A 17907-nucleotide genomic window follows, 5' to 3' on the forward strand; every position below is an offset into this window, starting at 1 on the left:
ATTTTCTTATAATTTCTTATAAATTTCTGATCCAGCATTTGAACGAACATTGAAGTGCATAAGAAATATGTACCGGCCATTCTCAATTTTGAAGTTTTAAGGATAAATGACATTTTTTCAGAAATCAGCAATAATATACAGTATCTAATAAATTTATGTTTATATAAATAGCTTGAACAATAAAATTAATTCATACATGTATTTAAATACACAGAAAAAGAGGAAAAAAATAAGTATAGAATTCTACATTTTAAGTTTTTTATTTAATGGTAAGATTACGCTAAATGTAATCAAAAATTCATTAAAATGTAATAATAATTACATGTGATTTTGCAAAGTATAAATAATTAAATTATAATTACGTACTTGTAATTGGAAAAAAAAGTTCAATTACAAATTACTTCCAATTACTTAAAATTATAATAAATTACACTCATTTACAATTACCCCATCCCTAGACTATATAGCACTTTTATCTAGAGTAATGTATCGAATTATTAAATGAACGCTTCTCGTATAAATTATTGAAAAGTTTTGTGTAATATTTTTATAAAAAAATATATTACAATGTTTAGGATGTACATGGTTATACAATATAATATTTAGTACACATATACAAGTTTGTTGTATAATCTTATAGCACCGTGACTGTGGGGGTGGGGTTGTTTTATTTGTTTGTTTGTTTGTTTTTAAGATTCTCACTGTCTGATTCATCCAAACAGTTAAAGAACGAGCCCCATGACAATTTCAATCATTTTTACATATCGGAATGTCTGGTATATTTGTCTGATGTATTTTTTCCTAATATCTATTTGATTTATCTACAAAGATTAAAGCGATTTTTTTTCTTTTAAAATTACGAATATACCGATATTTATTGTTCATGTATAAAAAAAAAAAACAAAACAAAACAAAACAAAAACCATTGGAACGGGCGATTGAACCCGTAATTCAAGTGATTAACTGTAGTAAATAGGACTATTTTTTACCTTTACTTTCTTGAAAGCTATAAGCTATTTTACTTCGATCTTAGAAAAAAAATTATAACAAAACAGATCTTATAGTACTTAAAAAGGACTAAATGATTAACATGTAATGAAATATCATTTCATATTTTTGGAAGTCGTGTGATATCAACAAATTTTAGCCACGGTACGAATTCTGATGTTTTCGAAATTTATATTATTATGCAATCAATGGATTAGAATATAAGTATCAAATACATGTATACAGATATAATTAGTTTTGTAAATCTGGTTATTTTGTTTCCAATTTTGCTCAGTGTTTTACTAATTGACTACTTAAATTTACATGTAGCTATATAATCGATACCGAATAAAAAATGCTACAAAATTATATGGGGGGAGGGGGACTCAACCCATTTAAAAAAAAAAAATCCTATGGTGCCGAATATATCATAATACGTATTTCTACAAACAGTTATGTGGTAAGGATTTTCTTTAGGAATTTTTAAAAAGTTTTAAAAAGTGCCATTTTTAACTAATTATAAGTATGTCAACACTTGCATTGTTTGTGCATTTCAGTGTAAGCTGGGAAATACCTTGATCCGCGCGAATACTTGGTGCGTAGCTGACCCCCATAGACCTCTTTATTGAACAAATGAAAAGCCTCCTTTCATTTCATTTTCGGCACCGAACTCTCGCGAGAAGGAAGAATTTCGCGGGAATTCGTCGGTTGAAATAGCATCTGACAGGGTTGTCTTTGTTATCAAAATCGATAAAATTTCTAATAAAGAAAAAATGCCACCAAAGAAAAGGAATCCAGATAGCAAGGGAAATTCCCAAGCAAAACGAAGGAAGAAGAAAAATGATGATATTGAAGAGTTTGATGATCTAGACTCCGGTGGAGAAATGGACCACAACACAAACAATGGCACGGAAACAGATGAAACTTACGATGTTGTAAGTTTCAAACATCAGTCGTTCCTTTTCTGTATAAACCTGTCACATAAATCTAACTTTAAAAGTACATTACGATATACTAGATATTAACCCAGTTATTGACAGAATGAAAGCATGCACATCGGATGACTGTTTCAGTCTTTTTCGCCACTTCTGCAGTTCATTATCAGATGCTTCATAAGGCAGAATGAATGATAGAAAAATGACTGTTAGTAAAAATTTTGGTGTCTAGCATGTTTATCTTTTTTATAAACCTTTTAATCGTGTGTATTGCAATTGACTACTGTGTAAATGATGCAAGAAAAGAATAATTTGTCTAGTGCAGTTACTTCCCTTTAGTGCTGATTTGCTATAGAATATAGGGTTTAAAATAATAATTAAAAAAAAAATAAAATGAATAAAATAAACTGAGAGTTTTGTGAAATGCTGCAAATTCAGTCTGTATTGTAAAGCAAGAATGTATTCATGTAGCAGAAGTTTGGGTACAATATTTAATGATCTGGTCACACAAATTACATTATCCCCAAGGTTCATCTTCAACGTCTAACGAAATGCCTGTGTATGCAGGCCCATACCAACTTTTTTCAAAGTGGAGGGGACAATCAAAAAAAAGAAAACATAAACTGCCCAAACTTGAAAATCATATTTCAGGAGGGGGAATTCCCACTCTCCTTACTGCAACAGAAAGTTTGGGGGGGGGCAACTTTAGCAAAAGACTATTCTACAAAAAAAAGTTACTGACATGGTACGGAAATTCCAGAGACAGTTTTTTGTCCAAATTTTTAAGGAATTTGGATTCTGCCATCAAAAGTCTTAAGAATATTTTGTCAAGTATATTTTTAGAATCTACACACATGACTTAATTAAAAATCAAAACAATAAATGGGGGGGGGGGGGGGGCAATATGCTTCTTTTGGCAATACGGTGCATTTAATATGACCTTTTTGAACCGAAATCATCTTATATAATACATAAATCACTTTTCATCAAAAGTGGGGGTCTATTCAGACTAGTCGAAATTTTTAAATCATTGTCAGACATTTGGTCTGACAAAGTGAAATGTTCTGTCGGACCAGTCAAAGTTTTGTCAGACCAGATACATGTACCTTATTTTGACGCTGTGAAAGTCATATGAATAACAGCACCAAAATGCCCTGGGTTATTTTCAACAGCCTTTAATCTTAAAAGTCTTTAAAAAAAAGACATAAATGACATGTTTTATGACTTTGCTATAACAAATTTAATTGGATATCGTCAACATGCCGCGTACGCGGCCATTTTTTCTGTGTTTGTGACCTTCAGCTGTGCATCCCGATCCCGACCTTTATTAAATTTGCATCTCGCTCGATTTTTTCAAACGGTCATCTGGACCAACGTTTTCTTAAAAGTTGTCAGTCCAGACAATTTTTTACCGGCCTTGCCGACAAGCCCGATGGATTTCGACAAGTCTGCTATTATGTAAATTGATATTACTAAAAACGTAATAATTTTAAGCTGAAATTGGGGCTATTTTTCTGGACTTTCACATTACATTTGCTACATTTGTCACAATATGATGATAAAATTCATAATAGTTATTTATATAATTTCGGGACCAACATAAACCATTTCTCAGACAAAATAACTCTGTTGCAGTCTGCATGGAAAAATTGGAATCCAAACTGAACAGTACTGTAAATACTTTGAAAGAGAAATAAAAATGATATTTTCTTCTTGAATTTTAGAAATTTTTGAAAATAGAGGTCCAGAGAAAAAAAAATCTACTCAAAGGGTCAGGATTGAACCTCCTTAAACTCTAACAATTTTTATATAAAAACAAGGCAACCAAACCTATTGGTGAACTTTTTTTCTGCAAGTGGAAGTCTTAAGGAGTTAAGGAGGAAGAAACTTGTGATATGTCACTATAACTGTTCAGTTCTCCCCAATGGAATTTTGAAGACTCTCAAACTGTCGAGTTTATCCATTAATTGTTAGTAAAATTAAGCTTAATTTTATCTGTTAAAGTACCTTTGCATTAATCAACTCTAGAGCTTGTTAAGGCAAAAGTATTTTGCACTAGTATTTGCAATAAGCAAGCAATGCAATGGCTTCAAAGACTGCATTACAATGAAAAATTCACTTCAATAGTTGCACATGCAACTTGACTTCGCATTCAATGTTCTCAAAGTTTTAAGGCTCTATACAGAAATTGATTTGTGACATCACATTTAGGCCTAAAAAATTAATAACTTGGTTCTCAGACCAGTTTTCTCAAAAAAAAAAAAAAATGCAGTAGGGAGGTTTTTTATTTCCTTTTTACCTCATGAAAAATAGATGCAGGATTTTTTAATTTTTTTTCTGAAAATTTCAAAAGTAGCAAATTTTAATCAACCGTGCTTCAACATTGAGTGTAGAAATCAAGATCACATATTTCCTGCTTCTTTTTTTCTCTTGCATTTTCTACATTCCAATGATTCGTGTAATGAAACGATGGCATCCTAACAGCCAGACATGTTAAACTTGCAAAACCTGACATTTTTAGTGATGCATCTGGTCAATTGCTTACGTATCACAACTAATCCAAGTGTTTCAGCACTATAAATAGCACTTATGATTTTATTAAACATTGTCAAATTTATCAGTCTTTGGTTTACCCACACTACATGAAATCAGAAAATCTTGCTGAAGCTTTTCTGGAAACGTCCAAGTTCCAAGGTTGAGAGAGCCGCCTTTTGAGTTCTAGCTTGGAACAACCTTCAGAAACCCCCACTATGTGCCATGAAAGTATTACAGTCATTCCCTTGTGAATTTGCACTGAAATCAATGCCAACATGACCAAACTTAATCTTGACGCCTAAACATGTTAACTCGACAACCATATTTGCGATTTTTAAATAGGTCACTGGTCCGGATCAACTTGATGTTTGTTAAACATTTTACTGATGGGAGTATCCAAAATGCGGTCAGGGATTCCGGATTTTTTTTGCACCGTACAAGCGCATGAGAGAAATTTTATTTTATTCATTTGAGGATAAAAATGGGTAATGTGCATTGTTAAATGAGATGTGGGCAGGCCTGAGAACCAAGTTATTAATTTTTTTAGGCCTATATTACTTTTTGAATTCAATTTTTTAAGGAGGTCAATTGTTGTTGTCAGGATGATTGATTCATGATAATTCAGTACAATGGGAAGTAATTTTTCTTAGCCATGCCTCAAGGTGGTGTACACTGTACAGTTACTAAAACTTTTGCTTAAAAGTGTTCAAGAGCTGCAATGTTTAAATGATGTTTGAGATTTAATTGGATTGCCCTTTTAATAGTCCGTAGAACTGTATGAGTAATCACTAGTGACCTGTGTGTGACTTTTTCTTTATTTCTCATAAAAAGCACATTTGTGAAAAGCGTATTTAAATAGCTTAATCAAGCTAAAATAGCCTAATAAAGCTTCATATAGCTAGTTCAAGCTATATACTAAAGAGCTTGTGATGGACCTTTTAAAGTGCAGATAAATACAAGTACTCATTTATTTTCAGACTCTAGAGGGATCAATGCTCACTGGGGAACTGCTGATCAGTGGTGGAACAAACTGGGACCTGATAGGAAGGAAAACTGTGCCAAAAGGAGGTAATTAAGGAATAACTGTCTTATTTTTTGGATTCATGATGTGATCAATCAAGTGGCTTGCGTGATAATTTGCATAAACGCCGAAGGCGTTTATGCATAAAATTATCACGCAAGCCAATCGATTGATCATCGTCATGAATCCAAAAAATCTGACAGTTATTCCTTATATTTACATGCTCCTGATTCTGCAAATTCCCGTGCTAATAGCCCCGCTTCTGTCTCTATTTGTCCCGCCCCGCACGTGATTTTTTTTAACCGCGCCTATCGATGAACCAGTAGATTTATGTAGAAATAAAGTATTTTTACAATTTGTAATTTTATCTCGAACAAAGACATTGGAAATGTAAATATATGTAGATTAAGTTACTTAGTCATTTATGAAGACTTTCGAATGCAGTTGAATGGACAATTTGTTAAATATTTATACATTTGTCATCTATTAAGCTAAGAATGCAGGTGGTCCCAATCTCTGGCGTCCACACAGGATATGTAATATGCTGGGAGTGAAGGTTAGATCTGCTATATCTGGGTGTACAGCTTGTCATAGTGTCATCATCACAGCTGATGGAAAAGCTATGACTTTTGGTAAGAATCAAGTTTAGGAAATTTTGGAAATAGAAGATATTAATTTACTTGATAGAAAAACTTGCAGCCAATGTTATTACCTGATAATCCTGTATCCTTTTTGAAAAAAAAGATAACAATAAAAAGCAGTTGAGGGCACTTCGAGAGTGTGGTGTGTACCTCTGCCAAGATGCCTATAAAAAAAATCTTAGGATTGAATCAGAATTTTAACTTACCTCTTCAACTGAAGGTTGAACTTGAATAGCTTAGGTATTGACCACCTGTGCATAAACATTATGCTACTTTGAATCTGTGAAATATAGCGTACATGTATTAAACATTCATATTTTGAAAACATTTACAAAGATTTGTCTCTTCTTGTGCATGTTCTAAGTGTATCCTTTTGCAGAAGATATTCAAGATGTACATAAAAACAAAATAAATACTAGCATCCATATCTTAAAGTGGATCCAACTCAAAATGTAATCATTCTTTCATTGCAACACAACACATCTTTCTCTAAAATTTCGAGTAAATTTATCTGTTTTCAATTTTTCTAGATATTTTATTGACAGACAGACAAACCCAGATAAAAAATATAACCTCCTCCCAACTTTGTTCGTGGAAGTGATTATGGCAATGACTTGGCTTTATTCTTTAAAAACAACAAATTTTTGCTACCTCGAGATTGCAAAATGCATGTATCACTATACAAGTACTGTTTAATCAAATTTGACATCTTTCCAAATCATTAATCATTTTAATGACTTGATACTTCGTCTTTACAACTGCAGGTAGAAATGACTGTGGTCAGCTTGGACAAGGTGACACAAACAGAAAGGACCTACCCACAGAAGTACCACTCCTAGAGGGACTCAATATTGTAGACGCATGTTGTGGCAAAAACCACACTTTGTTTCTAACAGGTATAATTTGAAGTCAGTTAAAGGTACTTGCAGTATACATTGTTAACAGAGAAAATAAATCCAAACATTGACAGATTATAAATTTGTTATGTTTACATTTTGTAAGCCTTTCAAATTCAAACTTAAATTCTTAAAGTGAGGCCATCTTTAGAAAATTTTCTGTTTGCCCTCTTCTGACAGACTGACTAAAAATAGCCTGTCTCAAAATTTTTATGTCCCCCTTTGAAGAAGGAAGGGCATATTGCTTTGCTGCTGTCTGTCGGTCCACCAACAGTTTCCATTCATTTTCTTCACAGAGGTTGCACATACGGAAATGAAAATTAAGATACAGATTTATCATAAGAATATCTAGGACAAGTTTTGATTTGGGTACGATCGAGCCATTTTTGACAGAGGTATGCCCCTTGGACTTAGGAAAATTCCAATTATTTGCAGTTTCCGTTCATTTTCTTCGCTGAGGTTGCACATACTGGAATGAAATTTGGCATACAGATTTATCATAAAAATATCTAGGACAAGTTCTGATTTGGGTACAGTCGAGCAATTTTTGACAGAGTTATGCCCCTTGGACTCCGAAAAAATCCAATTATTGGGGGGGGGGGGCATAAGTGTTTTAACCAACATCTCTTGTTTATTTAATCCTCCAAGAAACAATTTTTTTTTTGATTCCTTCTGGAATTTTCTCACCTAGTCAACAACTATTTAAATTTTACTAATACCTTCAATATCAATAAATTTTTAGAATTCAGCATTGATGTAATAATTTCGTTAAAATAATTTCCATTCTTACTTACCAACCAAATTTATTTTTCATCCTTAGTCAGGACTTTTTTTTAAAAGATAGCCTGGTGTAGTGAAAAAAAAAAGACATTTGTTTCAGACAAAGGTCATGTGTATGCATGTGGAGACAACAAAATGGGACAATTAGGCTTAGGGCACCAGAGCAGCACAATTCTGGTTCCAACGAAGGTAAGAATAATCGAAGTGTGTAAAGTATCCTTAGCTTTATTGTTCAGCTGAGGTAGGGGTGCCAAAAAAAAAAAATTTAATTGTTAAGGTCAAGATCTAGTAAATGACTGTAGACTGTCTTTTTGGTGCTAGATCTATTATGACGTCATAATAAATTTTAACTTTATTTTTCCTGTACTTTACGGCACTAATAGAATTATGTAGAAAATAAATTACTTTCATGGAATTCAATTTGAAATCATGTGAAAATTAATCCCGATACCTATATTCAATTTGATTTTATTTTAAAGAAGAGGCTAAGAACACACAAATTACCATTTTCTGAGAGACTGTAGGCAGTCTGGATACCTTCCATTTGTCTGATATGGAAAAAACTCCCATGGTTTTCTTAATTTTTCATTGAAAATGACAGTTTAAAATATGATTTTTCGTCTTGTTTATTTACAAATTATGCCCCGATACACCTTATTTGACCAAGCTATAGTTATAAAGCATCATTAAAAGAATTTATTTCTCAAATTTGAGAAATCTGTAGGCTCCTTTCATTTACTAGATCTTGACCTTAAATGAGTACTTGAATTTGACAAGTTTAATTCTAAAATATTTTTTGAGATACATGTAGTTTGGGTGGCACAATTTTTTTTTAATTTGGCCATACAATATGTAGATATATGTAAGTAAAAAAAAAAAGTAATAATTTGATTGAAATTTCAGATATCATACAAAGGCCCTCCAATCAGAAAAGTAGCTGCTGGAGGGGAATTTTCTATGATAGCAGACATAAGAGGGAATCTGTACTCCTTTGGGTGTCCAGAATATGGTCAATTAGGTATAGGAGTGAAACGGTTCACCGCGGTATCGATTCACCGCGGTATTTTTTCTCGGTTCGATACACGGTGCAAAATCTCTAATTTTCGGTTCGGTTCATTTTTTGGTCGGGATCGTTATTCAGTCGGGTTTGGCATAAGGTAAAACACGTTACTCAGTATAAATAAGTATAGAAAACGTAAATTTTTGATGACTGATAGCTTGTAAAATAATTTTTGACAGTCAAATAATTTTAATCAATTTCTTCTAGTCAATTTGCAAATAAAATTCGTAAAAAATGTGACTAGATTTAGAAAAAGAAAGCATAAAACAACGTTGAATTTGTTTCCTTCTATCAAAATGTATCGTATCGAAAATAACCGAACCGAAACAAAATTATACAATACGTATCAAACCGTGAAGGAGGTGTATCGTTTCACCCCTAATTAGGTAATTGTGGGCTTGAAGATCATTATCCAAGAAATATTTCACCAAATGATAACTTGAAAAGTTCACTGCAATAAAGGTATAAATCTTTGTTTGAGTGAAGGAAAAAATTTTTCTTAGAAACACTGTGCTGCATGAATGTACAATTTAGTTTAAATTAACAAATTTATTACTAGGTCACAACACAGATGGGAAGTACTTTGTTACTAGCAATAAGATGTCATTTCGATGTGAGACACGACCAAGGAAGGTCAACGTCTTCATAGAGAAGGCTAGGGATGGTCACATTGTACCAATAACAGATGTAGAAATCAGGGATCTGGTGTGTGGCATGAATCACACGGTAAGTTAGTCAGGCTTGAAAGGGGGGGGGGGGGGTTAAATATTAATACTACTTGCACTTCATTTAAATATCATTGCCTCCATTTTTGGTTTGTAAGAAGAAGATTTACAAAGAAGCAACAATACATGTACATGTGTTTAAGATGTTTTCACCTTTATAACTATATTTAATAAGTCACTATATTTAATATATCAAACTTGTGACTTTCATGTTTTAATGAATACCGCATTATATTTTGTTATTCCAAGCATATAGTAACCTCATACCATTGCAGGCAATCATAGATTCTAAGAAGAGGGTCTTTACTTGGGGGTTTGGAGGATATGGTCGGCTTGGACATGCTGAACCCAAAGATGAAATGGTTCCGCGTCATTTGAAATTCTTTGATGGTCCTAATAGAGGAGCAACCCAGATATATGCAGGCTCAACTTTCACTTTGGCTACAAATGAATTTGGTAAATTTTTTCAGTATGTTCTGAAATAGACTTAAAATTAATTATGCTACAAAAAAGAAATATATTACTGTTTACATCATACAATGTTTGCACCAAAGACTTACTCTGTATAGCAGTGGGATTAAATTTTAAGCATTCAGAAATTTGACTGAACATCCCATTAAAGTTTTGAAAATGATCTCTCCGTCTCTTATTTCGCAATCTTTTATGACATCATTGGCCTCTTTCATTGGTTTATACATGTACCATGTTGTGATGTCTGTATTATTTCATTAAAGGCACCCTGGTACATTGATCTTGATGCTAGAGAATGCCTTCGTGATTTTCAAGTCTGGTGAACAAATGCAATTTAAGACAATAATTTATAAAAGTGTATGATTTCAAAGTTAGATATTTCTCTACTTTGACATTTGATAATTACTCTGTAAGCTACTTTGTTGATGTAGAGTTTTGTTGGCAGGTGCATTATACATGTGGGGAATAAATAAGTCTGTGGGAGAGGCAGCTATGTATCCAAAACTAGTCCAGGACCTCAGTGGCTGGAGAATCAGAAGTGTGGGATGCTGGTGAGTTATTGTTTGTTTCTAGGTCACTTGAGTCACTCAGGTGACCTATTGGTATCTGTTTTCATCCGTTAACATGCACTGTGTGCCATTTGTTAACTTTTGAACATTTTCAGCTTCTTCTCTGGAACCGCTGAACCAATTTCAGGCAATTTTGGCACATATCACGTATGGGTGAAGAGGAACATGAATTATAAGTTTCCTGATGAGTGGGGTTGAAACCATCAAAATTAATATAATCTTTAAAAAATCATCTTTACTCGTGGACATCAAGCTGTCAAACTGTTGGCATGATTGTAATAAGCATTGAGTACTTTACTAAAATTGTGAAATATATGACCTCAGGGTCAGTGATTCTTGAGTTAGGAAGGGGCTCTATAGATCCATATAACGTAAAGGCATTTATTACCGGTAATTGAAAATCTTCATCTCTACTTCTGGGTATTTAGCAGGCAAACTAAGTACATGATTATAATGAGCAAAGTTTCTCTTCCAAAATTTTGAAATTCATGGCTTCTGGGTCAGGGGTCCAGAAGTTAAGGTGATGCTCTATTGATCATGTAGAGAAAATGATTTAATTCTTTGAAAATCTTCTCTGCTTCTGCGTATTTAGCAGAAAATTTGAGGTCAAAAAGTTGGGGTCACAAATTCATATATGTTATTAAATGGTTTCCAGATTCACTTTATTCAATACTGTTTATAATTAAAACATGATCACAAATGGTTCTGAGTTGCATGGTCAAGGTTACAAGACTTGTATATTGTTACAAAACTGTTTCTGGTTAAAATCTAAAATAAACATTTGTCCTTAAGCGGGGTCTTAAGTTCCCCAAATAAGCTTGTTCTTTTTACATTGCATATCTAGTTTTAAAAAAACAGATCAATTTCATAATTATGTATTTATTGTTTCAATCGTGAGAGACATGTATCTATTTTTCAGCAATAAAAGCATCCTGGTAGCAGCAGATGAGAGTTTAATATCCTGGGGGCCAAGTCCTACATATGGAGAGCTGGTAAGCTGTCAAATTTACCAAAACATAAGCTTCACTTCAGCTTAAGATCAATGATAAGATTATAGAATTTTCTCAAACTTCATACTGCAATGAACATAAGATTTCTTTGGAAGGATGATTTGATAAAGGGCATATTATTGTTTCCTGCAGTGTTATGGAGAAGACAAGGCCAAATCTTCCACCACTCCTCAGGAAGTTAAAACGCTATATGGTGGATATGTGCAGGCTGTCGGCTGTGGGTATGGACATGCACTGCTTATTCTTCGAGCAGACTCTGAGGATGACAAAGGGAAGATTGAAAAAGTGAATGTCTTTAAGCCATAACTGGCTCCCATCAAAGGAAATATACATTTGATCATGTAAATAATCTTAGTTACTGAACAAAACCATTGAATCATATTGATATTGATTGCACATTTGTTCTACCTCCTCTTGGTATAGACAAAACCTTGCAATAATAATTTAAATTTTAGATAAGTCTGTATGTGTAATGTTGTCCATAAAAGAGTTAGTGTTCCTATTTATCGTCTTTTTGATGATGTCTTTTTTCCAGTATTAAGAAAAAGTGGTGCACAAGTGAAAAGTCTTTTATATTCTTGCATAATTATTTTTATTGTTTAAAACATAATGATTAACTTTGGAAGATTTAGTACAAAGAAGACATGGGGGGGATGTTTTTGTCAGGATTGAAAGAATGACCTCTGAAAATTACACTGTCTCTTATTATTATTAATTAAATAGCAATTCAAACAAATGAAATTTTTATGATTAACTATAGAGAAATGTGATAAAAATTATTCTGAATATTTATGTGTAGATTTCTATTTTGCAAATTATTCAATAAATTTTACATTTTTTTTCTAACTACAGATCATATAACCTGCATGTACTTATAACTTAGGTACCGGTATTTGAAAGAAGGTGCTTTTAAAAAGCAGTGGCGTATCAAAAATTTTAGTAGAATATTGAGGGATATTTGTATTAAATCCTTGCTTCGTTGTGTATTGTCAGTAGATTTTTATATACACAGGCATAGGAAAGTCAATAGTCTTAATGCTTGTTCTTTTTCTCTTCATACATGTAGAATCACAATTCACTCTGTTTCTTATTAATTTATCTGCTGATTTCTTATATGAAGATTTTATTTAAAAAGTCAGGGATATATGTACAATTAAATCATTCTTGATTGTATTTGTGCTTTTTTTTTTTTAAATTTCTATTTTAAGTCTTTTTGTTGATGTTGTTAAACTGTGTTCATGGTGATTTTTTTGTAGTTTGTCAAAAACTGGAACAAGAACAATTTTAACATTCTGCCATTAAAATTGAAAGTAAAAAGAAGTTTTTTTAATCCAAAAAAAACTAACTAACCATAAAGCACTTCAAAGAACTAGTAATGGGCTGCATTTGCTATAGAATTTTAATTTCTTTTTTCCGTCCAGTAATTTCTATACAAATGTCATGCTGTGAAATGGTATGGCTTCTCTTGTCTGTCAACTTATTTTTGTCTCATTTAGATCGTGCATTTGGAGTTGTAGGGTGACATGAACTTAACGACATCCAGATTGAAATCAGATTATCACACTTTGTCAAACTGAATTTTGCCAGAAAATTGTTGGGTTGTAAGAGGCAAATCAACATGTCATAATATTTTAAAGAGTTCAGTAACATGCATACCCAATTGTATTTAAACTTGTTCTTGAATGCTGAAAAATAGTCTGATTTTAAGACAGTGGAGGGCTGACCTTGGATAAAGTTTTGACTGGATTAAAAGTTACTTGTTTGAGAAGCATAAGCTACATGCATTTGAAAATCAGTGTCTATAGTACAGTTTGTAATAGGCATATCATTTGACCAGCTCAAAATAACAACAAATTTTAAGTGTTGACGCAGGGTATTATATAATGGTAAGGCCCATTTTTTTCAGCCAGTAGTTTTTACACAACTTACGTAATGTAATAACTTTAGTAATCATTGTCCCACTCTATTCATTAACATAGCAGGAATTTATGTAGTCAATCATCCTTGTACATTTGGCAATATGTTATTGTTGTGTCTGTGTGAACAAAATTGAACTTTATCAATAAAAGACATAATCCAAAAAAAATGTGTTGTTTAATACATGTACTGGGTCTACTAGTGTAATCATGGAAAGCGTCAGTAAAGCACTGTTAAAATTTTGTCAGAAGAAAGAGACCTACAAGCAGGTTTCATTCGTATTGTTCAGGTACATGTAAATTGAGGTAGATTATGAACCTATTCAAATAGATTGAGTATAAATTGCTTGTAAATTGATTTCAAATTTATTAAAAGTAGCATGCCTTATTTCCATTTTGTGTGAAAAAAATTTTGAAAATTATTTATAACGGTCATGATTTGAACTTTTAATCTTGAATAGTTTCCTTGAAATTTTATTTTTATATAAACAATATGTATTGGTATAAGAGTTTTGATAAACTTCTAAACTGAGCTGAATATAAAATAATTACTTGTAGTAGTGAGTCAAGTTCATAGGGAAAGTCAAGGTCAGAAAATTACGACAAATTGTATAGTTCCCACCAATATGTATCAGCATACGAGTTTTGATAAAAATATCTTGAATTACTCTGAAACTGAGCTTAAAGAGGCCTGGACACAGTTGCATTGTTGTTTTGTTTACAGTGTTAAATTTTTATTCAAAAAATAACAGTTAAATGAATTGGATTTCCATGAAAATTCTTAAAGTTCAGTGACGATGATATTCTTCATAACAGCTCATCATATATCTGTGTAATCATTGGCACAAGCTCTGTTGTTAAGATTTATCAGGTACATTTAATTTGTTCACTGTGCACACATCACTAAGCATGGACTGACAATACTGGTGAGTTGGTTTTGCTTTCTTACATTCCTACTCTGGATTATGGTGGCGCAGTGGTTAGAGCGTCTGCTCTAGAGTCGCGAAGTAAGGAGTTGATCCTTACGTCGCAGGTTCGAATCCCACAGTGGGATGTGGAGACCGGTCCTTCGGATGAGACTGTATAAACCGAGGTCCCGTGTCACAGTAGGTGCTGGCACAAAAAAGATCCCTCACTGCTCAATGGCCGTAAATGCAGAGTATAGGACAAAATTTGCAGCTCTCCACCGGCAAGTGGTGGCGTCTCCATATGAGTGAAAAATTCTCAAGAGGGACGTTAAACAACATACAAACAAACAAAACTCTGGATTATACTTTTAATATTTTTCATTCAAACAACAATTTTCCCACTTTTCTTATATATTAAGGATAAAGTTTACTTCCTGAAAGTGTGTGTGTCGATCAACACATCCTCAAAATTGCAGTTTTAATAATTTCTAGATGTTAAAAGAAGTTTCTAAACATGCTTTCATATTTCTGTGTTAAATGCTCTAGCAACTTAAAAGTCATGATAATATATGAAAATTTTAGAAAATATAAACTTCAAATCTATGTCCAAGCCCCTTTAACACAAAATAATAGTGAGGTCAAGTTCACAAGGAAGGTCAAGGTCAAAAAATTATGCCATAGTTGAAAAGCTCTCACCAATATGTATCAGTGTATGAATTTTGGTGAAAATATCTTGAACATTTTTTTGAAACTGAGCTAAACAGAACAGTGTGACAGACAGCTAGGAAGAAGATGGACATGACAAATACTACATGCCCTGGCCATATTCATGGCAGGGCATAAAAATTTCTTCTCATCAGAAGCAGGTTCATGATTAGTTATATTAATATGCAAGCACCCTCAGGTATTATACATTCAAGTTTGTTCAAATTATGCCCCTCTCCTTTTGCCTGGTGTAGGTTTGAGCCACAGTTTACATATGGAATATAAATGTATACAATCATATTTCTTTAATATGTCTTCTTCTCGAGAACACCTAGATTGCCATGATTATTGATATGAATATGCAAGTTACTAAGGTGTTGCAGATTAAAATCATGGCCTCCCATGAAAAGGCTGGGATCACAAAAGGGTATAAAAGTTTTGAAATTGGCATACTGAGGTTAAAATCTTCAAAAAAAAAAAAAAAAAAAACCCAACAAAAAACAAAACAAGAGGGCTATGATTAGTGACATGTAGTAGTATGCAAACATCCTCATCAGGTATTGCAGATTTAAGCAATCCAAATCAAGACACCAGATTGAAGGGTTTGGCAGCAATGGATGTCTATAGGAAATAAATAATGCATGTACATGTATACAGGGAAGAAAATGTTATCCTTTTCTCAAGAACAACAACATCAATGTCCACGTTAGTCATAATGATACTGAAGCATCCCCATACTGTATGGATTCAATTTGGATTATTTAATAACCTATTAAGATTGGGACGGGGCCACAATATGGGATGAACATTTTTCATTGGCATTAAGAGGGGAATATTCTTTTTAAAAAATCCTCTTCTGAGGAACAGCCAGGGTGACTCAGGTCAATGTCTTCTGTACAAATATTACATAAGGCATCATCTCAAGATGGGATACCAATTTAACGGTAATTAACTGCATTTCTAATGCACCCATTGCTGTTTTGGGGATACCAATTTAACTGCATTTCTAATACACCCATTGCTGTTTTGGGGATACCAAATTAACTGCATTTCTAATACACCCATTGCTGTTTTGACTTCTATTGATTTTCTCCTCTGGCTTCTAAGCACATATGAATACAGTCTCCACAACTTCATTTAATATGAAAGAAAAAGTGAGCAAGCTCACATAACCCACGCTCCCCCAAAACTCAACAATGCAACACGTAATGAATGGCACAGTGCATTTTAAATACACAGTATAATTCAAAAAGGGGCAATACTTGCAAAAAATCATCACATCAAAACTTCTTGCATATAAGGACATTCAAATCTCTGTATGTAACAAATTTAATTGGGCTGAAGTTTCTAGAAAAATAAAGGAATAAAAATTTCTTGCTAATATACAAATCTATACATTTTGTCTGAAATACCTACAAAGTTTCAGGAAATTCAGTGCAGGAGTTATGCTGGCAAACTGTTCTTTAAATTCCTCAGTGATTTCGATTTGTTAACGAGTGTAAGTCCATGTCCAACACATGACAATTTACACATTTAAATAATTGATGGAAACAAAATTATGATGTAGTCATATGAATTTGTTTAGATGCTGTACTTATGAAATTACATGTATTTAAGGCAAAGCACCAATTTGTGTGTGTGTGTGTGTGTGTGGGGGGGGGGGGGGGGGGGGGACTATCCAAGATTTTTTGTGTGTGTGTGTGTTAATTCATTAAATATTTTGATCTCAAAATCAATAGGGGTCTTTTAAGGTCATAAAATATTTCACATAAAATTTCATTACAAAAGCTGATTCCAGTGGATTTCCTTATTACCTAGCTGGAAAGTTTCTTCAATAATAGGCAAAACTCTTAAGGCAAAAATAAAGGAATCGGAATTTCCTGGTAATATGCACATCTACACACCGTGTACTAAATATCTGCAAAGTCTGATCAAATTCTGTGCAGCGGTTTAAGAGGAGTTGCGCTGACAAACTGTTCATCTATATATTCAAGATATGGCCAAAAATCTAAGTTGAAAAGTGCCGAAATTCCCAGAAAAAATAATGGAATCGGAATTTCCTGGTAATATGCACATCTACACACTGTGTCCTAAATATCTGCAAAGTTTGACAAAATTCTGTGCAGCAGTTTAAGAGGAGTTGCACTAACAAACTGTTCCTCTCTATATTCAAAATATGGCCAAAAATCTAAGTTGAAAAGTGCCGAAATTCCCAGAAAAATAAAGGAATCGGAATTTCCTGGTAATATGCACATCTACACATTGTGTCCTAAATATCTGCAAAGTTTGACGAAATTCTGTGCAGGAGTTTATGAGGAGTAGTGCTGACAAAAAAACAGGACTGACGGGACTGACTGACGGACAGGTCAAAAACAATACACCCCCCGCAACTTGTTGCGTGGGGTATAAAAATGTTATAGCACTTATATGCAGTTGTATGAAAAGACGAATTCAAAATAGAACATACGATCCAGTACAGTTTAAACTAGGATTACAGTGTATGATTAAAAGAGGATGATTTTTAAATGCAGTGCTAAGTCTTCTTCGCTTATTGTACACTCTATGTAAGAGTAGTATAAGAATTTTGTAACATAAAAATTGTATACTGCATGCCATAAGCATGCACTTATTTTGAAAGATGAGTAGAATTCAGCTTAAATTACGTTGTGATTTATAAATATGCCTTGCTTAGTCTTCAAGTCCAGCAGTAATTTTTGGATTGTTACAAAGACTCCTCAGAGCTGTATG

At 33.1% G+C, this 17907-nt stretch overlaps 2 protein-coding genes across 2 annotated transcripts in view; both read left to right on the plus strand.

Annotated features, from left to right (window-relative positions):
* Nucleotides 1-1662: 1662 nt before the first annotated feature.
* On the plus strand, nt 1663-12795 carry LOC133205171 (protein RCC2 homolog). Its single transcript, XM_061340918.1, has 11 exons — nt 1663-1922; nt 5435-5525; nt 5970-6110; nt 6884-7015; nt 7896-7984; nt 8699-8813; nt 9415-9581; nt 9856-10036; nt 10497-10602; nt 11540-11612; nt 11763-12795. The coding sequence occupies exons 1-11, from the start codon at nt 1761-1763 to the stop codon at nt 11934-11936; spliced, it is 1431 nt and encodes a 476-aa protein (XP_061196902.1). The 5' UTR covers nt 1663-1760; the 3' UTR covers nt 11937-12795.
* Nucleotides 12796-17819: 5024 nt separating this feature from the next.
* Nucleotides 17820-17907, plus strand: part of LOC133172458 (RE1-silencing transcription factor-like) — a 48849-nt gene continuing 48761 nt past the window's right edge. The window contains exon 1 of the mRNA XM_061307345.1: nt 17820-17825. The gene's annotated coding sequence lies outside the window, so the exon portion shown is untranslated. The remainder of the gene's footprint in view (nt 17826-17907) is intronic.

This window comes from Saccostrea echinata, unplaced genomic scaffold (genome assembly GCF_033153115.1).
Source record: "Saccostrea echinata isolate AGI-Se365-2 ecotype Australia unplaced genomic scaffold, CSIRO_AGI_Sech_v1 ptg000054l, whole genome shotgun sequence".
Classification (NCBI taxonomy): Eukaryota; Metazoa; Mollusca; class Bivalvia; order Ostreida; family Ostreidae; genus Saccostrea; species Saccostrea echinata.